The 22,853-nt window shown below is 32.2% G+C and overlaps 1 protein-coding gene across 1 annotated transcript in view; it reads left to right on the top strand.

Moving 5' to 3' along the window:
- LOC132722792 (uncharacterized) overlaps positions 1-22,853 on the top strand; it is a 59,133-nt gene that overhangs the window by 25,637 nt on the left and 10,643 nt on the right. The window contains exons 3-9 of the mRNA XM_060707355.1: positions 1,053-1,227; positions 3,909-4,071; positions 4,664-4,790; positions 5,429-5,609; positions 9,240-9,492; positions 18,390-18,408; positions 18,717-19,185. Of these exons, the coding sequence (XP_060563338.1) occupies positions 1,053-1,227; positions 3,909-4,071; positions 4,664-4,790; positions 5,429-5,609; positions 9,240-9,492; positions 18,390-18,408; positions 18,717-19,185 (1,387 nt within the window). The remainder of the gene's footprint in view (positions 1-1,052; positions 1,228-3,908; positions 4,072-4,663; positions 4,791-5,428; positions 5,610-9,239; positions 9,493-18,389; positions 18,409-18,716; positions 19,186-22,853) is intronic.

The raw sequence follows: 22,853 nt of genomic DNA on the forward strand, positions 1-22,853 counted from the left end.
TGTTGTCCTTTTGATGTAGTCATGAAATTTAGGCTGTGTGAAATATGACTTTCACCACCAAATTCACTAGACTCGAGTGCATTGATATATTCCTACTCTGATCTTTTATTGAGTTAACATTAGATTTAACCATTTATCTGATAATAAGAATAATATAGGTCAGGGATCTATGCTTTATGACAATCTTCAAAATTGTAAAGAAACAAAAAAAATCTGTTTCTACACTACTATTTAGTGTTGTATTAATGCGGTGGCATAGCATTTTTCTCAATGCAATCTTGTTTTCTCCTGTCAGTCCTGTCAAATCCAATGTCCTTGCTATTTTGAAAAGGAAAGGTTTCTTTTTTTGTATAAAAAAAGTTCTAAATACAAATGAATTAATTTATCTAAAATCATACTATTTCTGATATTTTATTTTGGTTTGGTATTTTGGTAGGTTAACTGTATCTCAAATTAATAACCAGGATTTTCTAAATATAAAGAATTGTCCATTTACTGTTATTATAATGACTTAACTTTTTGCCTGATAAGTTTAGGACGTTTTCGGGAAATTTCATATGGACATGTAGGCAAAATTAAAACTGTTCAATAGTATTTCTTAAAACTTGGCATGTTTTTAGAATATGATAATAGAAACATTTTAAGCCAAATCAATTTGGGTACACAGTTCTCATTTTAAGAAATTCTATTGAACAGTTTTTATTTTGCCTATATGTCTATATGAAAACGCCCAAAAACGTCCTTAAGCCTTTATCACATCAGCCGCACAAAATTTGGATTTTATGATTAGTATAGAATTCTGTGCGGTAGAAATTTTGCAGGCAATTTGGCAGTCTATCTAGACAGATTTGTAACCATGGAACCCTAAAGAATTTGTACGAATATCTTGCAGCGCCTGCACGAAACACAGCGATTTTTTTTTTAAATCGTTTGTACCGCTCCCATCGGGCTGATGTGGTACAGGCCTTACCAGAAGTGTGTATGCAAGATGAAATGAAGAATTGATTACTTGTATAAGTTAGTCATTCTGACATGACAATTCTATTTTTCAGATCACAACTAGCACAAGTGTTTGATGTTATACAAGAAGTGAACGTGTTAGACAGCAATGATCCAATTAACCTCTCGTTGCTAGGGAGACCTGACCTCAATGTGACCTTCACAAAACTTCACTGTTGGAGACTTACACAATTTGATAAAGCTGTTTTCTTAGATGCTGATACCCTAGTAAGTATGATGTGATGACCAAGGTTTATATGGAATATGATATGTGACATGACAAGAGGAACAGAAACCAGTCATTAAATAGTATAGTTCAGTAGTTGTGTCTGAGTAATTAGCATATTGACCTTTATAAAGTTAAGGTCAAATGATATCAGGTCATTTAATGTCAAAAAGTAGGTCACTAGGTTAATATTAAGAAAGCTATTTTATTCTGGAGGTTACTTATATTATTTGACCTTTAAGTAAAAAATTGTAAAAAAAAAAAAGAAGCAAAGGTCAGAAGGTCAAGTGAAAGAATAACCTTTATATTTCAGTGGTCATATATTTATTTCATTTTATCTTGACTAAAGGAGCTTTTGTTACAGTCATGCTGCCATTGATGTTGCCTATGCAGTAGAAAACTATAAAACTATAGGTCTAGCGTAGAAATGCAGTATTGTATAAATGTATATTTCTTCATGATAAGAGGCTTAGAATGTATATTTTTTATACTGGGGAAAGTATTATTTGATTGATATAAGAGGCTGGGAAAATGTCAACAGGTATTTATTGCAAAAACATCTGTCTACCAATTGCATTGTAATTCAGTCTCATTGATATATTAGAGAATCTATAGACAAAATGTTTTAGTCTGTTTTAGGATAGGAATTTTTATCATTACTTTGACAGCACTTTATATTGAATAAAGTAGAGTAAACATACATGTGATAGGTTAATAACACCAACCTGAGTCTACACCCAACTTTTATGTGTGAAATCTGAATTTGTGCTTTAGATGTATCAAACATGTGTTATAACATTTTTATAATCACTGGTGAATGCTGTTGTACTGCAAGTTTGACATACCATTTACCATTTTATTCCTAAAAATAAAATAGCAACGTTGACCATGTGGGTCAACTAAGAAGTGAACCGATAAAAGGCAAAATTTTGTCTTATTTACCCTGCTTTTGCCTCACAAATACCCTAGGGTAATGGTGCCCCCAGTGGGGCAAGGGTTACAGTTGACTGGTGCATATGTAATTCATAAACCATTGTGTACAGACTACTTGTATATTGTATCCACTTCCAAAAATGTTGACAGTGCTTACTGTACATAAATAAGGAAAAAAAATCTCAGTTTGTAAAATATCAAATATCAAATTGCCATGTTATTCATGCAGCATTATACATGGTAAAAACAAAGTAATTGGTGATTTGCCAGTGACATTCCCTTTTCTGTCTATATATTTGATTACAAGATTCCATGATAAATCAGGTCATGTAAAAGTTGGATGCTGATAAAGCAGATAAAGGAGAAAATATTCTATTAATTTGTCTTAAACGAATACATACATTATGCCATTCTTAACCCTTAAGCTAATTAATTTTGTTTTATTGTATAATGCTGCAAAAGATGATTGAATAATTGTTGCTTTTAACTAATTTACATGGAACAAAATAGGTACAGTCGAGACTGCCTTAGCGACCCCCTGATTTAAACGACTCCCTGTCTTATCCGACCTTGTTTCAGTACTCCCAACTTATTTTCCTATAAAAATGGTCTGAATTAAACGACTCCCTGTCATATGTGACAAGCGACCCTAATTGTCTGGTCCCAATGCAATGTTTTGTCTGATTTAAACGACTTTCACACCTTTTAATTGTCCGTTAATCAGATAAATAATACCTATTTTAACACCCAGAGGGCCAAAATAATTAAGTCCAATTATAATCCAGTAGCAAACAAAGTCTACACATCTCTGTCTCAATTACACAGTTAACATGTATACAGGTATCGAGTGACGTCACTAAGCGTCTTTTAATGGGAAGCATGGTGTGTAATGTACATATAATGACCTGAGTAAACTGGATTAAGCTTGTGTCAGATTTTTTTTTTAATTATAGAGTGCCAACGAAAGATATTTTAGGCAGCATTTTTTTAATTTACCTTTCTATGGCTGCATAATTAATACGGAAAAAATATGGATACCAAACCAGAAAATTTGGATATGGATATGTTAAACTTTTACAAGTACATGGATGCATCAAATTCCAGTTAATTTATACAAAAAAGATTCAATTTAAATCTTAATACAAAAAATTAAATTAAATTTTATGTGATATACATGCTAATATATAGTTGTTTTACATGGATTCTTATTTTATTTACATAAAAAAATTTACGATTACCTATGTTTATTTGCAATTGGTTAGATATTATTCCTTCACACAGTTATGTATGTTCAGTCACAATGACATATAGACAGATAGATGGTATTTAAATTTAATTTTCTTTGAGACTGTATTTAGAGACTCCCTGTCATATGTGACCTTTTTCTGAAGATCCCTTGGAAAGTCGCATATGACAGTCTCGACTGTACTTCATAAAAAGATGTCCGATTGTCCTTCCATCAGTCTGTCATAATTACGTACTGTTTCACATATTGTAAGCTGGACTTTTCAAAGAAAAGAAATAGCTATGTAACTGACCCTGGTGTCAATGTCGCTGTAACACTTTAGTTAAGATTTTGCATGCAGGTCAGTATCCCAAAACTCAATGAAAGAAGTGGGTTTAAACTTCACACATTTATTTGCGAGCATTATAAAGGAGCGTCTTTTTTCCAAGGCCCATAAACTAAACATAGATATTGGCAAAAGTTATAGCCGTCATTATAGCAGAAGATTGATTATTTCTTCTTCAGGTATTACAGAATGTAGATGAATTATTTGACCGAGAAGAACTTTCGGCAGCACCAGATGCTGGTTGGCCAGATTGCTTCAACTCTGGAGTGTTTGTATTCAAACCATCGTTAGAAACATACGAATCCCTGCTACAATTTGCAACGTCACAAGGCAGCTTTGATGGTGAGTTCATGTTTTATCCATCCTAAATATCTAAAAAAAATCCATTATTACTTTTAAGGAAAATTTCAAAAATTGGGCTGACTGAAAAGCAAACAGTGCAGACGATGGACCAGGGGCACAGATGTGTTATGCTGGCTGATTTTGTGTATGGATTTGCTGCAGGAGTAGAATCAATTGCCTTAAAATTGCAGCCTCTGTATAATAGAGGATTTTTTTTTTTAATCATGATTTTAGGTATGACATAAGCACAAGTAGAATTGATAAAAAAGGTGTTCTGAGTTTGTCTATGAACAATTTTACTATAGTTAAATCTTTTTGAATTTCATCTTTGTAAATCTTGATATGCATAATACATACATGTATTGCATTAAAATTAGTGTCAAGGTATAGATTTTAGGTTGTGCTTTCTCAACTTAACTTGTTCTGGCAAAACATTGGTTGGAAAACTACAAAGCTTTTAAATGTATGTTTTTTAATCACATTGACAATATAACTTTTCTTTTGCTGACAATAAAGCAGCGAAGTTGTCAAATGGTGCTGCATAAACTTTGAAGTGGAACTGATTAATTTTCTTTTTGAACATGTTCTTCAGGAGGTGATCAGGGTCTACTTAATATGTACTTTAACAAGTGGTCGACAGAGGACATATCAAAACACCTGCCTTTTATATATAATGTCGTATCACAGGCTTTCTACAGTTATCTTCCAGCTTTCACACAGTAAGTAGATTATATAAGTAGAGTATTGTTCAATGTATAAAGCGCCAAATTGGGGAAAATTGTAGGATAGGTAGAAAAATATATAAATAAGACCAATTTTATCATGACATTTTATAATGTTAAAGTTTGATATTCAAGCTTGTGAAGTTCAAGGCAACATTTAGTTTGGGGAGGACACAGACATGGAAGGAGAGGGAATTTAAGATGAGAGTAACAGTTATTGAGGGAAAATCATAAGAAATTGAAAATTTTGAAACCAAAAATATCAGGAAATTATGAACGTTTTTTTTAAAACTTTGTTAACGCTCTAGTAGTCACATTTTTGAATCAATTGTCATCAAACTTTGACAGGGTGCTTGTCTAAGTCATTGCTCGGATGAGTTTGATGGGTCAGGTGAGCGATCTAGGGCCATCTTGGCTCTCTTGTTTAAACTTACAGATGATATTAATAGCATTAAACAAAAATGATATCAATCAGAAATTGTTTTGGCTTCGAAAAATTGATTGAAGTATAAGAATTACTACATTTTAAAGGCCTCAAAAACCAATGAATTGTTCTTTCTTTAGAAACCAGATTTATAAAAAGAAGAATGAAAAAAAATGCTGATTTTAATTATAGTAAATTTATATGCTATCAGGTTCAAAGAGAGAGTAAAGATTGTTCACTTTATTGGTGCTGTTAAACCATGGCATCACACATTTGACACAAACACAAGGACAGTTACACCACTACCAGGTACTGGCCACAGTCAAGAATTCCTTCAAGTCTGGTGGAACATTTTCATGGACCTGGTTCAGCCAACTTTAGACCCAACTTTGGTAAGCTGTTAGACCACGAAAATGAATCCTAGTTGTGCGTGTTTTATATATCTATATTTTCTTTTACAGTTATGATTGTGAAATAAATGTTAAACTAACACCAACAGCTGCTTCCTTGTTTGAAAAATTTTCAGTTGGTTATAGGTTGGCATAATTTATAAAATATGAAAAACATTTAACAATTATTTTTTTCTAGGAGACAATTTTTGATGAGAATGGTACTTATTCAGCATGTTGTGTGAATTTTATTTTACAGATTCTAATTGTATGATATTTCAGAGTATCGAATTAAGCATTTGGCATTTATTGATAGTGTTCAGAAGCAACAATTAGTGTCCTTTGCAGGAATTTTGACTACAAAGTAGAAATAAAATTTTAATATTTTTTCCCCCAAAAAAATTATTTGGGAATATTTTCATTGAAGTTAAACTGAGCTTAGATTGCTGGTGGCCACTGAAGACAGGAATATCTAGCTCTCTGGGTAACTGTTTAGTGGAAACTCGGCAGAGTCTTGTTTCCGCCATAAACAGTTACCCTCGCCTCGTGCTAGATATTCCGGTCTGTACCGGCAGCCGGTGTAAAATTCTTATAGTCTGCACTGGTTACTTTTCAGTAAGCATATATTTTGAAATTTGACCTAGAAATGATGAATGATTTAGTCCAGATTGAAGGATGGATAAGTCCATTTATGATATTTAGCATGGTAAGGGTGTAAAGTAATTTTAAGCTTGACTGTTTGAATAAGAGAGAGAGCTTTTGTACTCAAGCAGGCGTCTGCATTATCGTCACACTTCTGTTAAGATTTTGTGTGCAGTTTTGTATCTCAAAACCTACAGAAGGAAGTGGGTTGAAACTTCTCACACTTATTTGAGAGCAAAATAGAAGTTTGCTATTAAGATCCATAACTCTGACATGAATTTTGACAAAATTATGGCGTTTTTTGGACCGGAAAGTTTTTAATTATCCAGGCACTTGTTTTACTATCAAGCATTGAGAATAGTCGAGCACGCTGTTCTGCCAAGAGCTCTTGTTCAATATTTTTATATATTAAGGTAGCAAAGTGAAGCATATGATATAAGTATATTGAATAAGAATTAAAGATACAGAAGGGATGTCATTTATGGTGAATTTTGTAGCATCATACTGATGAAGTTTTATACATATTTGTTAAATGTTAATTTAACACTGTAACTCTGAAAGGGTTTAAAGCTGTATTGTGTTTCCTCTGATCAACAGAATGTTTATATCTTGTTAAAAAAAAACATACTGAAGTACATAAATTTAATGAATAATGTTTATAAATTTCCAATAAAACTGGTGATGCATGCGTGAAATTATCACTTAAACAACTAAAAATAGCAGATGAATATTTCATAAGGGAATCTTTATTCAATTTTCATATTATAATATTTGTATGTTACGTAACGCAATTTTGTTATAGCTTTCCCTAGATATGGCCATTACAATATGCAAACAATGCGATTGTACTGTTTCAGAAATGTTTGTGACATATTTTTCCCAGTTGAAGCTTTATACCCTCTTAGAGTTGCATAGAAATTTGGCTAAGTTAGAGGACTATAACTTTACTGTTTGATCTCATCGGACTGTAAAACTTCCTTTTTTGTTCAAATTTTTAGCTCACCTGAGCATATTAGGATCACTCTTCGTCGTCCGTCTTACGTCGTCCGTTGTCCGTTCACACTTTTAAAACGACATCTCCTCTGAAACCATAAGGCAGATCATAATGAAACTTCACAGGGATATTCCTTGTGTGAAGCCTTAACAAAGTTGTTCAAAGAATTTAATCCCATGCAGAACTCTGGTTGCCATGGCAACCGAAAAAAAACACTTTAAATATCTTCTTTTAAAAAACCCTAAGAGCTAGAGCTTAGATATTTGACATGAAACATCTTCTAGTGAGTGTACCAAGTTTGTTCAAATAAAAGCCCTGGGGTCAAAATTGGCCCTGCCCCAGGGGGTCATTGATTTTCCCTATATGCATATAGTAAAAACTTAAAAAATCTTCTTTTAAAGAACTCAAAGAGCTAGAGCTAAGATGTTAAGCATGAAACATGTTCTAATGGGTGTCTACCAAGTTTGTTCAAATAAAAGCCCTGGGGTCAAAATTGACCCCGCCCCAGGGGGTCATTGATTTTCCCTATATGCATATAGTAAAAACTTAAAAAATCTTCTTTTAAAGAACTCAAAGAGCTAGAGCTAAGATATTTAGTATGAAACATGTTCTAATGGGTGTCTACCAAGTTTGTTTAAATAAAAGCCCTTGGGTCAAAATTGGCCCCGCCCCAGGGGTCATTGATTTTCCTTATATGTGTATAGCAAAAACTTAAAAAATCTTCTTTGAAAAAACCCAAATAGCTAGAGTTTAGATATTAAGCATGAAACATCTTCTAGTGAGTGTCTACAAAGTTTGTTCAAATAAAAGCCCTGGGGTCATAATTGGCCCCGCCCCGGGGGTCATTGATTTTCCTTATATGTGTATAGCAAAAACTTAAAAATCTTCTTTGAAAAAAACCCAAATAGGTAGAGTTTAGATATTAAGCATGAAACATCTTCTAGTAAGTGTCTACAAATTTTGTTCAGATAAAAGCCCTGGGGTCAAAACTGGCCCCGCCCCAGGGGTGTCATTGTTTTTAACTATATGTGTATAGTAAAAACTTAAAAATCTTCTTTTAAAAAACCCAATGAGTTAGAGCTAAGATGTTTAGCATGAAACATCTTCTTATGGGTGTCTACCAAGTTTGTTCAAATAAAAGCCCTTGGGTTAAAATTGGCCCTGCCGATGGGGGGGGGGGAGATCGTTGTTTTTCATTATATGTGTGTAGTAAAAACTTAACATTGTGAAACATCTTCTAATGGGTGACTCTTCCGAGTCTGTTCAAATAAAAGCCCTGGGGTTTAAACTGGCCCAGCTCTGGGGACCTATATACAGGTGAGCGACCTCAGGGCCATCATGGCCCTCTTGTTTTATATTTACTTTTTAAGGAAAGAAAAAAAGATCCAAATACCAAAAAATGTAACATTCAAATGTTCCCAAGACAGTTTGATACCAAAAAAGTTATCATATCAAAGTTTCCAAGACATGTTGATACCAGAAAAGGTATCTTAAAGTTTCCAAGGCAAAATACATGTAACAGGGACTTAGTAAATTCAGAGGTATTTTTTAGTGCTAAAATTCTATTTCTTGACATATGAAAATTTTGATAGGGATCTGTGTGTCTCAGATATTGTTTTGGTTTTTCTTCTTTTTTTTTATGTAAGAAAATTAAATGTAATTTATTGAGACTTGCAGAAAAACATGCTTTGAACTGGCAAAGTTAAGAGCCTAGTGGTAAAGGTCAAATTAGAACTACCATATATTGAAAGAAATTTGGAACATTTAAACAAAGTAATGGAAGCTATGCATTAAGTTTTCAGTAGTAAACGAAGAAGTCCTGTTTTTTACAAAGCAGTTATCATTTGTCAAAGTAATGAAGACATAAGATTAATTTAGTTAGGTAATGTAGAAGTCCTGATTTTTAGTAGTCATTCGTTAAAGTTAATATAGAAGTGTTGTTACAGTACCGATGAATCAAGCAGTAAATGTTTTGATATATTTTTACGCTGCTGAAGAGGAAAGAAAAGCAGCTTCTTCCAACGATTGTTGTTTCACATCCATGCACCCAGAAAACTTACGTGTTTGTTCCTAAATCGGGGAAATATTTGAGCCAAGTCAAGAACGAGGCTCCCTGGTTCTGGACTAAATCACCCTGGCAATCCCTTCTGGACTCGCCTATGCAATTTTGTAAAATGGCCTTCCATGCACTAGCTAGATGCTGGAAAAATAAACCAAATCAAATATACCAGGTATATAATAGTAGTGAATGTTTTTGATGGAGTACAGCAAACATAATGTGTGCACTTCCAGCTTTTCTTGTTGTTCCTTTCATTTTCCTTTGAAATCTCAAGTTTGCATTAGATTATGTTGTTTTGCTTGTTACAGTGTAACCTCTGTGAGTCTCCAAAACACACTGAAAACTGGCTGTAGAAATTAGCTGTGTTAAATGGAAAGATATAAGAGCGAATGTTTCATAAAATTTCTTTATTATCATTTATATTATTATATTTTATATATAATATATTTAAATTTATATGTATAAATGATTCTTTTAGCAATAAATACCTGAGCTATATTTATTTTTTTTAGTTTTGAAAAATTAGAATGTTTGTATACATAAGCATAGTTGTTGTTCTACTACACTGTCATCATATTCCTTGCACTTACTATGCTTTACTTTGTGTTTTTCATTCATCATCTCTTTGACTATATTAAATACTCACTTATATTGTTGTAAACAATAAACCCTGCATTTTAGTTCACCTTAGCTTTGTGATAGCCTGATATCTGTTTTTGGTAGATTTTGATCAAACTTCACAGGAAGCTGATATCTGTTCATGGTAGATTTTGATCAAACTTCACAAGGGGGAGACTTTTATTTTCATCTGAAAGAGTTAAATGATTTTAATCAGATTAATAAGTTAGAATAATCGATAAAATATTGTCAGAAAGTACAAAATTTAACCTTAGATGATTTAGTTTGTAGCAATTTCCTCATGTTAAATCAGGTCTTCATAAGGGCTATAAAATTTTTTGATATAAAGTATTTTCATGTAAAACATAACAAAAATATATATATATAAATTTGGCCTTTGAATAAAAAATTGTTTGGTCTTACGGAATTTATTTATTTATTTTCCATTTACACAGGTGAGCTATCTAGGGTCCTTTTGAGCTCTTGTTTATATTCATTCACATGTATATTATGAAAGCAGTGTCTTGTATGTTTGATTTGGTTTGATTCCAGTATAATGCACCTTTAGTTGTGAGATTGGAAAAATTGAATTTTGTGTTTGACCTTTTGGCCATTGTTTATGTGCTTGGTTTTTTTTACACATATTTTCTTTCATGATTTTCCATTGCATGCTTCAGAGAGAAGAACTAACGAGGGTAAGATATCGTCAAAAATATTTAAAGTCACACTTACTGTTTATTATATTCCAAGTCACTTTCATCTAGACATAGCCACTGTTTTATCTTATAGAGGGTTACCTGTAAAATTTAAATGTTTCAAGCGCAATATTACATCTTTCTTCTAATATTCCTAGTACTCTAGTTGCATAAAATTTCTAAATTTCTCAATTTCTTATAGTTTGTAACTGTTCTGCTTCTGGATAAAGTTCCATACTTTGAATAATATCTTTACAGTTTTTCACTAAATTTTCATAAATTTTTATCTCTTTTTTACATGAAAAATCATGTTACGATATATCATTTCAGAAAATTAAAAATCTTTTCTCCTTCACTTTCCTTGCTTTAAATCATTTCTAAAGATGCATGCTAGATGAAATTTGAAATATGCAAATATTGATATAAGTATTTCCTTTAAAATAACACCAAAACCCCACATTTCTGAACCATAAGGCACATAAGCCTTGTTTAAGTCGTTGTTTAGTACTGTACATACATCATATTAGCAGAAATGAGTAACAAGTTTTAGGATGTAAATTTTGAGTAATTGAAAAAGTTAAGATTGTTCCTTTTCAGATTTTGATAGTTAAAGCGTGCATGTTTGTGTTCACTAGTGAACAATAGCTGAGATTTCAAATGATAAAGGCGTGTAATAAACAATAATAGTTCACTATTGTAAAAACTTTGCAATGTTTCATTGTTTTTGATATACAAGTTGCTAATCGTGGCCTTAGTGCAGTAACAGGTTTAGTCCTTCTAAATTTAATAGGAGTTAACCAGTTATTGCACTAAAGGGATGTAATGTTAGCATTACAGTTTAAATGTATCAATGATAGAAAGATGTTTTACTATAAAAAATGTTTCTTAATTTGGGTATGCTATTAATGGAGTATTGCATTTGTGTAGGTTCATTACTAAATTTATTGAACACTTGAATAAACCATTTATGCTTGCCAGAGACTGGCGTATAATAATTTAATTCCTCTCGTTTAATGAATTCTGTAATGAACCTGTACTCGTACAATATCCTCTTATGTATAAAGCTGTACATAATTATTACCTTATATATATTTCTTCAAATTTGAAATCTCAGCACCTTTTTGCTTTTTTTTATTCTGTTAGATCTAATGTTTTAATCTTTGTTTGATTATATCTAATATAGCCAATCCATATTGAACATTCCTGCATTATTATTTTGAAATATATATATTTTTAGCAACACGTCATAATCATTGCCTATTTTTAGGCATATAAAATTTTTGTTTTAAAAAAAAGTTGTAGTATTAAAGTTGGTATGGATATGCTGTCATACTCTTGTTCAAAATGCATGTGATAAATGCTCTATTTGTTCTTTTTTCATGAAAACAGTTAAACCTTCCTTTAATGACCACTTTGTATACACAGTAAGATGGTCTTACTTATGCCTTCATTATTGATGTCAAGATTTCACTGTAATTTGCCATGCAGGAAGGCTGGTAACAGTTGTATTCTGGATTACAAAGTGGTCTAAGAGGAAAGGTTTGACTGTATGTTTATAATGAAAATACTGATATCTTTATATTATTAGTTATAAAGATTTATAATACAGCAAGCATCATTTTTAGAGAAAAAAAGTAAGATTTCTTCATGAATCGACAGCAGCCGTGTATATAAAACTATATAAACGTCACGATTATCCAATGAAAAATGACGTTACAAACATGCAGTATTATAAACTGATTTATAATCGCTGTAACATATGAGATAAGGGGAAAGAAATTAAGAAAAAAACACATTTATTTTATATCAAAATAAGAAAAATTGATCATTTAAAATATTAAAAATTGGGATTTCAGTAGATGAATTATGGTAAAAAAAATAGAGCATTTATTACAAAGTATTGGTTTTGTTTGACATGGTTTTATGATGTTGCTACTAATAATTCTCAGACCAAAGTTGCCCAAAATTATTCCTCTAATATAAAATATAAATCATGCTTTTTGTAGCCCTTACATATATTTCCATGCAAGCATTTTTATCTCAATGCGTCACTTGCTCTATACAAGTACCTTTTCCATGTAAACATGCTTGAGTTTCAAAGTCCCTTTATTAAATGTTATTTTATATAATGTCCTCATTTTGTTAACCCGGCATTGTTTTAAATTATTTCCCTGAAGAACAATTGAATTTAAACACTATATAACACTTACATACATGTTATCACACACAAAAATGTGATAGGGCAGTATTGTGAAATATGTAAAGTAGCTTTGTTCTAGTTTTGAAAAATATATAAAATTTTAAAAAAAACAAGGGAAAAACTAACATACTTTAGTAGTGTGCTGATCGCTTATAGAATTCTAGGTAGACAATGGTAATTATCCCTTGCTTAATTGAAAACATAGTAACTATGGTGAAGGTGGCACCTGTTCAATGTTCTACAGGCTCTAATTGACCAATCATATTCACAGGGTCAAGAGAAAAAATACAGATTCAATGACAGACTTGTTTCCAAAAAAATTTGAAAAAAGAAAATTTTAAATATTTAAGGAAAGGTATTACATGCCTAGTTCTGTAAAGGTTTGGTTTTTGATCACAGACTTGAAAACAAACTTCTTCAAAGAATGTATGAGTAATTGGTTCTTAGGGGACTTAATATTTAAGTCAAAACTTGCTCACAAAAAAACCAGCTTTTAAAAAAAAAATAAGAAAGTGTGACCTGATCGTAATAATGAAAGACATGAAACAGTAGGGATAGGGATAATTGATTGATTAAGGATGAAATCTCTTTACATTCATTGCAGACAACAGGATTATGGCATATAAACTTTTCTTAATTCATTGCTACCATTTTTACCAAGCTTTCTCTTCTTTTACACTCGGACCACTGTTGAAAGCATATACCGTACTTGTAGCGCTTTGTGCCATACCTTAATAGCCATTCAACCTGCATGAAGAAACTGAATAGAAGTTTGTATGGCTCTATTGTGTCTTTTGAATTATAAAAGTTAAATGGGCATTAAATGGATCAGGTTGCTCTTTTACTGGTCAAGGTCACTCTGACCTAGAATGTTGAAACTATTTCCTCTTGATAATAATTGATATACAATTTGACCTTTGATTTTTAATAGAAAATTGGCCCTTATTGAATAGGAGACAGTTTTTATTGGCAGTAGGTCAAAGGTCAATGGCTGTGACCTAATATGTGAACACCCTTATGCTCCATTTGACTCAGAGGATAGACATCTTTGTTAAGTGGAAGAATTTCCTTTAAGTCAGAACATCAGAGGTCAAGGTCAGTATAAAATCATTATGACTTCTATGTCATTTGACCAAAATTTTTAAATGTTATGGGTGGCCATAGTTAACAAAAAGGTCAAGGTCAGTGTAAAATCATTTTAGTTTCTATTTCATTTGAACCAGATTTTTAAATGTGATGGGTGGCCATAGTAAACTAAAAAGTCAAGGTCAGTATGACATCATTTCAGCTTCTAAATCATTTGACCTAGACTTTTAAATGTGATAGTTGGCCATAGTAAATATAGGTCAAGGTCAGTGTAAAATCATTTCAGCAATGTGACAGGCAGCCACAGTAAGTAGATGACTCTCAGTAGATTAAGGTCACAGACTGTAGGTATAGCAGACAAACTGATTATGTTATTACTAAAGCTCTGGCTAATAAAGTATTGTTCCTTTTGTGTGTGTTGGATCTAGGCATGAATTATTATTGGACATACTATAAAATTTAACTTTTGGAAGCCTGTCATATCTTCCTTTATGTATATTTTTAGTAGTAATGCCTAATATAGAAATTGTCAGTCCTGAAAGATAATTTTGCATGAAGACTGTCTGGAGTTATTTTAGTCCAAAAAAGTTCTATGTAGTCTTTGAGAAAGTATTACTTTATGTTTGTTTGTAAAGATCGTTCCTTTGTTTTGTACAAATCTGTTATAATTGTATGCCTCTTGCAAGATCTGTCTGTGTCTGGAACTGACATAACATGATAACGTTTAAGTCTTCAAGGATAAGTTTAAAACAAAACAAAAAACAGAATTTGTCTGGATTTGTAGCGGCACTTTTCAGTATGATAACAACTTAAGTTAAGATAAAGCTATATTATCAAAACTATCTACCTGTTGAATGGCATTTGAATAAGCATATTCTTTTCTTGTAAATGTTGTATTTTTAGCATTTTAGTAGTAGACATGTTGTAAAGTTTTTTTTGTTACATGCAGTAAGCTTTTGTAGAAATACTTTTATTAGCTCACCTGAGCTAGCTCAGGGTGAGCTTTTAGGATCGTTGAATGTCCGTCGTCTGTCGTCCGTCCACACTTGTTTGTTAACACTCTAGCGGTCACATTTTTGCCTCAATCATCATTAAACTTTTTTCAGGATGCTTATCTAGTTGATAGCTCGGATAAGTATGAACATGGGTCATCTCGGATGAAAATCTAGGTCACAGGAGCTAAAAATAGAAAAACCTTGTTAACACTCTAGCGGTCACATTTTTGCCTCAATCATCATCAAACTTGGTCAGGATACTTGTCTAGGTGATAGCTCGGATGAGTTCGAACTTGGGTCATCTCGGATGAAAATCTAGGTCACAGGAGCTAAAAATAGAAAAACCTTGTTAACACTCTATCAGTCACATTTTTGCCTCAATCATCATCAAACTTCGTCCGGATGCTTGTCTAGGTGATAGATCAGATGAGTTGGAACATGGGTCATCTCGGATGAAAAACTAGGTCACAGGAGCTAAAAATAGAAAAACCTTGTTAACACTCTAGTGGTAACATTTTTGCCTCAAACATCATCAAACTTGGTCAGAATGCTTGTCTAAGTGATAGGTCAGATGAGTTCGAACATGGGTCATCTCGGATGAAAAGCTAGGTCACAGGAGCTGAAAATACTAAAATCTTGTTAACACTCTAATGGCTACTGTTTTGATCCAAATATCCTGTAAATTGGTCTGAAAGTTTGTTTTAATGATTTCTAGTTCAAGTTCGAATATGGGTCATCTGGGGTCAAAGACTAGGTGACACTGCCCAAATATGGAAAAACCTTATTAACATTCAAGTGGTCACATTTTTGACTCAATTGTCATCAAACTTGATCAGGATGCTTGTTTAGGTCATTTCTCATATGAGTGCAAACATGGGTCATCTCGGATGAAAAACTAAGTCACCGGAGCTTGGTTTGATACTTGTCTAGGTGATAGCTCAGATGAGTTCGAACTTGGGTCATCTCAGATGAAAATCTAGGTCACGGGAGCTAAAAAAAGAAAAATCATGTTAACACTTTAGTGGCTACTGTTTTGATCCATTCAGTATCCTGGAAATTGGTCTGAAAGTTTGTTTTGATGATTTCTAGGTCAAGTTCGAAAATGGGTCACCTGGGTAAAAAACTAGGTTACACTGCTAAAATATGGATAATCCTTGTTAACACTCTAGTGGTCACATTTTTGACTTACCTGTCATGAAACTTGGTCAGAATGCTTGTCTAGGTAATTGTTCGGATGAGTTCGATGGGTCAGGTGAGCGATCTAGGGCCATCATGGCCCTCTTGTTAAATGTCTAATATACTTCAGTTTAAACATACATGTGAATGTTAGCTTGTGAAACAGTTCTTGCAAATTTTATTGATATATTTGAGTGCATTCATTGAAGTAACTTGAGTATTGATGTGTCCTTAGGGTGGGAACATAATTATGACCGAAATGCTCCTTCCAACTCGCGAATATCTGAGCTAGAAGCACATCTTACAGTCTACCAGAAGTTGATCTTCTTTCCTGAAAACAGTGTACAAGAAATTGTCTAAATTGAAGACTTTTTTGTTTTGATAGAAAACTTTTGAGATATGAAGAAACTTGTGCTGAATTTGAAAATTAGTTACAACTTCAGTTTCAAGTGTTCAAAGAAAATGCATAAAGGGTTTAAAACTGATTTTTTGATTGTATCTGATTTCCCTTTAAATGCTATAATGTCTTTTCTTTGAAAGGGAATCAAGGGTTTTATTTTGTGTGTAGCCCTCTTTTGACTTTAAATTTTTTTCAGAGCAGTTAAAAAATCAACCTGTCCCCCCAGCTTCTTGTGAATGTCGGTGAGATCACCACCACAATATAGCATGTAAAATTGGTTCTTTATCAAGTTTCCTCAAATAAAGTTGGTTGGCTCATTAATTGTCTCCTTGCAGTTAAGATAGAAAAATCATCTAAAAGGAAATTTTTTTAAAAAATTTCGACCCAATAAATTTTTGGTTTTGGGCCTTTTTATTTACCCTCAAGGTAAAAATAAAAAAGCATCATAATTTGGGTTCTTTGGCCCCGTTTTGGGGGTCTTTTAGGTTAAAAAAAAGGTAAAAAAAACAAATTTTCCCCCAGGCCCGTTTAAAGGAATTTATCACAAAAAGGGCCCTGGTAGCTTCCGAATAAAAAATTATAACTTCTACAAATATATTTCACAAAACTTTAAAAATTTAATTTAAATGGAAATATTTAAAGGGCTTTTTGCTATAAACCAATGGATTTGGATTTTTCCCCTTAAAATTAAACCCTTTTCAAATTTGCTTAAAAAAAAAATTTGATTTGCCTCTTCCTTTCATAGAGAAAATGTTTCTTTTCCCCTTTCATCTTTTGCATCTTAAAAAATTAGTTTTTTAGCCCTCCTTTTAAAGATATCAACAATGTAGGGTTTCATATTATAGCTCAGTAATAGGCTCAGGGTTTAAAAAAAAAAAAGTGGGGTTTTTTTCTCAAAGGCTAAAAATTAAAAATGAACTTTTTTAAGTTAATTGAAGAAAATGTGTAATTTTATTTTTTAAAACCTTGTCTTTTTGAACCAAATTTCATAATTTGTTCTAGTGAGTTAACAGGGCTGGGTAAAAAAGTGTTTTAACAGGAACCCGTTACATTATTAAATTTTTAATCGGGCATATTTATAAGTTTAGAGCCCCCTTTAAACTTTATTTGGAAAAATAAATTTTTTATCTTGTATTTTACATGAACCTTTATTTTTGAGAATTAAAAAAAAAGTCCGAAAAAATATTTCCAAAAAAAAAGCACTTTTTCCAATTACGTACTAACAAAAAAACCAATCACAAAGGTTTAAAATTTTTTTATTATATTATTCCCGACAAAAAGAAAAAAAGGGAGTCCTCTCCTGTAAAATAATTTTGTGACAAAAAGTCACAGGGTCACTAAACATATCATAATTATGCAACCCCAAAAATTTAAAAGTTTGATTTTTTTCAATATATGTTTCTTACAAAATTTGATTCAAGAGAGAGAGGTAAAGAAAAAAGGAGAGAGAGCATTTCATAGATACCTTATTTTTTTCACAAAGGGCAGCTTTTTTTCTGTTTTCATTTTTTACGGGGAATGATATCCCTCAGAAATTTCATAAACCGGGACTCTAGGTTTAATGCATAATTCGGAATTGTATACAGACCCTATTGTAAATTTAAACAATGCCCTGCCTTTAATATTGCCTATAAGATGATGAAGGCACTAACAAAATGTAATGACAAATGCATTCTAATAGAAGATCTGGTCTATATTAAAATAAGCTTTTACTCTGATTAACATCGCTTTTAACCCCTAGCCTGCTGGCAGTGACTGAACCTACACGAGATCAGTGCAAACCAAGATATTGAGTGGCACATCTGTGCCGTTTCATCATGGTCGGCACTGTTCACTATTCGGTACATATTTGGAAAATTTCCCTAAAAAAAAAATGAATAGTTTTGTCCAGATTGAAAGATGGATGGGTCCATTTCAGATATTGAGATGGGGCAAGGGTTAAGAGAATGTTACTAGACATGCATATAAGTGGTTTTGGAATGAGTCTGAGAATTATATGGCAGCATCTATTTTTTGTTTAAATGTGTCCTTTGCTTACAGTCTTTGAAGTGAATATGTTCTTATTTCTGTCTGTCATAATTTGTCTGTATTGCTTGTCTGTCTCTTTTCTTCTATCTGTCTCCCAAATTTTTTTCTCGTTTTCTTTTCAGCCCTTTTTTCACCATGGCCCCCACCCCCCAGTGCAAAAAACCTAAACGAAGACAATGGCCATAAAGTAGAAAAAGGGCCCCTTTTGTCTTTGAAGAACTGTCCCTGAAATTATCCTTATAAACCCCAATTGGGGCCATAAAATAGATAGGAATAATTCTGAGAATACGGAAAATAATGGTGAAGATAATATTACTGAAATAACGGTCATTCCAAGAAGTTATTCAGAATTAGAGTCGCATTATGCAGAAGAACCAATATCTCACATCAATCCAGCCAATCCTCCTCCAGTGACATATAGTGCTCCCTGGATTACGGAGGGCTGGGAGAAAGGAACTAAAAAGCCAGACCCCAACCCCCCAGGTTACACAATCGCGCACCACAAATCTGGTGAATCCAAACCGGAAGCATTAAACACAAATTCTGAGCGGGAATCAAACGATATCAGTATTAATGAGGCTAAGGAGAATGAAATTTCTAGTCCGACAAGTATTGTAGAGGATACCTCTGTAAGTCATTCATATATTTGCTTGTATTTTGAATTATTTTTATTGCAATCTCAGAATTTTGATTGAAGGGATCTTAAGTATTAATGGGTAAAAGTTCAAGAAAATAGAGTTTTTTTATTGGAATACAAGAATTAAAAATGAAAATTTTGTTTGCTTATAAAGTGCTTTCAAACTCACCAGATTCAAAGAATGGAAATTCTGTTTGTTCAAGAAAAGCAGGCAGTTCAAATTTGAAGAAAATGAGAGCTAGAGAATACAGAGGAAAGTAAGGGTGATATTGTAGAAAAGAGAGATAGACTGGTAGTAAGCAAGAAGGACTTGTATATAAAAATCATTTAGGAGAAAGGGAAGGGTGGTTGCTTTAATGTAGAGAAAATTCTTTGGAAGCAAGAAAGGCTGACTGCTTTAGGTACCAGTCAAAAAAGATATTTCATGTAAGAAAGGATTGATTGCGCTAATGTAAAAAAGGTTTTAGAAGCAAGAAAAGGTGATGAATGTTGGAGAAAGAATGGACCACATGAAAAATGTTTGCTACTTAGGGATGGGATGGCAGCTTTAATGGATTGTTGTTTTTTTATTGTGAATCAAGACATGGTGACTGCTTTAAACATTGGAAAAAGTATTAGGACCAGATAAACAAAATGAATAGGATTAAGGTTTAATGGGGAAAAAAGTCATCAGCAGCAAGAAAGGGTTACTGTGTTGATTTTATGTTGGAGAAAGAAATGACCAGATAAAAAAATATTTGGGGATAAAAAAGGGAAGGGATAAATGATTCAATGTAAAGGAGACTTTTTTGGAAGTAATAAATGGTGACTGCTTTAAAATTGGAGAAAGTAAGGACCAGATAAACAATAACTTGGGAGTAAGGGATGAAATGACTGCCTTAAGGAAACTGTCTGTATGTATAAACTTTAGTCCTAAATTGTATGTTTCCACACAAGAACTAATGAAGACTTGATTTATTGATTAAATGATTGATTGATTTGTATTTGTTATGCAGATTTATAGAAAACCATGTTAAGGTTGAGTCACAGTTCATTTATTTCTTGTGTTGAAGTATGCACTCTTTAAATTGCAGTTTACAAGAATTTAACATATATAACTGAAGTTAAACGCTAAGGATGGAACCATGGCATAGTTAAATTTGGAATATTTGATACAAGAAAAACAGTTAAATTAGAAATATGGATGAATATATTTTGTTGATGGTCAGTCCAGACATTTTGCTTTTTTCAAAATATTCAATACTTTAAAATCAATTGTGAAAGTAAAAATAAAAATTAGACTTCCTTGGATTTTGAATAATTGAACAAACTGTCAGAGCTATCCGAGTTTGAAAAAAAAAAAAAAAATACGGAAGAAGAAAAAACAAAGAAAAAGCAAACTTTAAATGACATTTCTTATTTAAGCAATGGGTTGTCAAGAAGTAGAAATACGTTTGATTGAAGTTTACCTTCAACTTTATATAACATTATACCCTTGATGTTTTTGCAAGGTTTTTTAGGTGAGGGAAACAGAATGGTCTATGATCACTAAGTAATGTTTTAAATATTATGCTTGGCTGTACACTCATTGTCTGTGGTCAAAGCCAAATCTCAAGTAATGCTCTTTAGGTTTAATACATAGTGTACTTGCGTTCTACTTGCCTCTCATTGTTGTGGGTTCAAATCCTGACAGGGACTTTGGATTCTTTCATGTGAGGAAGCTATCCAGCTAGCTTACGGAACGTCAGTGGTTCTACTCAGGTGCCTGTTTGTGCCTGAAATAATGTAGAGAGGGGCACCAAAGGTCTTCCTCCACTGGTTGAGCTAGGAAGTCGACATATGGCTTATACTGTGTAGGTGAAACGAAAAACAACAGTTCCTTGCCTTATTAACTCCAGCAACTTGTTGCAGTTTTTTTGTTAGAATCGGACTTACTTTACAACACACAATTAGGAAGATAAGAAATATTTTGTTATGTATAATAATACCTGAATTTTGACAGGATGAAAGTACCGGGATATGAGGTATACAATTATAACATGCACTTTGAGAATGCAAGAGTTCTTTTTTGGCCTTTTGTACAATAATGTGTGATACTTGTATGTAAGTTTCGAAAATGTTTGTATACGTATTTTTCATTGCCGTTTTCAATTCAATATTTGGATCTAATTTCAAGTCATTTAGCCATATTTTAGGTACAAAATTGAAAGTTTCTTTTTTTTTCATTTAGAAAAAAAAAAATTACATTGAGAAAGAGTTCTTTCAAAATCTTAAGATATATATATAATATACACAATGACCAAAATTGTCCGAATGTTTTGTAACCAATATTGCTTTTACATGTCGAGGGTTTAGAGTGAAACTAGTCTATCTGCTTCTATTTCTATATAAAGATAGGCTAGTTTCGCTCTAAGCCCTCGATGTTTAATAACCTGTTATAAATAGTTAATGAATTTACTTGCATGCAGTTATATGTTCTGTTAAAAGTTCTGACTTTTTTGAAGTTATAAATATATAAACATGATTATTTTATATAACGACAGCTTGGTGCGAAAGGGTTGTATCTCCTTCTTTATTTAATATGAGTTACAACCCTTTCGCACCAAGCCATCGATTATTAAGTTTATTTAATTATGAGTTATGACCTTCGACTATGTTTTTGTTTGTTTTTTTTTCCATTAGAAATTTATTAATTCTACAACATTTTCAATTTGATATTAATACCTCAGAAATAAAGCTTTTAATACTTGAACTCTATCTGCCATACTGTCTCTGATGATATTTCTATATCTTATAATTATCTGGAAGTTATCCGAGCATGTTCCACACTTTTCTTTACACAAAAAAAAATTACAATTTGGATATCTTAATAAAAACTTATAAATATATGATATTAACAGGAACAGTTTAATATACTAGTACATATTTCATTTTTTGTGACAGCATTTAGTATTAAGAATTGTTTTCTTTTAGAAACTAACTTTCTGATAACATAATTATGTAATAAAAGTAGAATTGCTTTTCTATATACTGACAGTAAAAACATGCCTTTTGTCTTTACTTAACTTAAACAGGTTGTAGATTAAAATATAACGATGATTTCTAACTTTTACCTGGACGATTCCTTGTATGTTTTAGGAAACTTTATTTTTACAGATATTATGAAATATTAAAGTTGAATCTGCAGGAATTTAAAGCAATCGGTCTTTGCCTTCAGTATAGAGCCAGGCCAGCCTGTATTATTGTGCAATCTGACCTACTAAGGCTCAATACTATTGGCTGACCAACTTTAAATTTTGGTCTTGATATTCTCAGAATTGATAATTGACCGGTACAAAAATTGAGGCTGGAAAAGTCTGTTTTATAACTTTGGAAGGTTTAAACAAAAAGTCATTTATAGATCATAGACACTACAGATTTGAGCAGGTAGAACAAAACAAAATGATAATTACCTTAAACCTTAAATATATTTACATACTGGTAACTTAAAATATAGTTACACAAGTTGTCAATTTATACATATAAATCACAGTTTATTATCATTCTTATATAATTATTATTTTTATTTTTGTATAAATTGGAAATTGTAACATTGGAAATTGTAAAAAAAGTAAAAGTTTTTATGTTGTTTTTTCCTTGTTTTAACGTTGGGTGGATATTTTCTTTTTTGTTTTGGCTTTTTTGGAAACTAGCTACATGAAATTAAAGGACCCCCCCCTCCGCTTCCCGGTTCTGAGG

The sequence above is a fragment of the Ruditapes philippinarum genome, unplaced genomic scaffold, assembly GCF_026571515.1.
Source record: "Ruditapes philippinarum isolate M1 unplaced genomic scaffold, ASM2657151v2 ctg738_1_1_1_1, whole genome shotgun sequence".
In the NCBI taxonomy this organism is placed as follows: domain Eukaryota; kingdom Metazoa; phylum Mollusca; class Bivalvia; order Venerida; family Veneridae; genus Ruditapes; species Ruditapes philippinarum.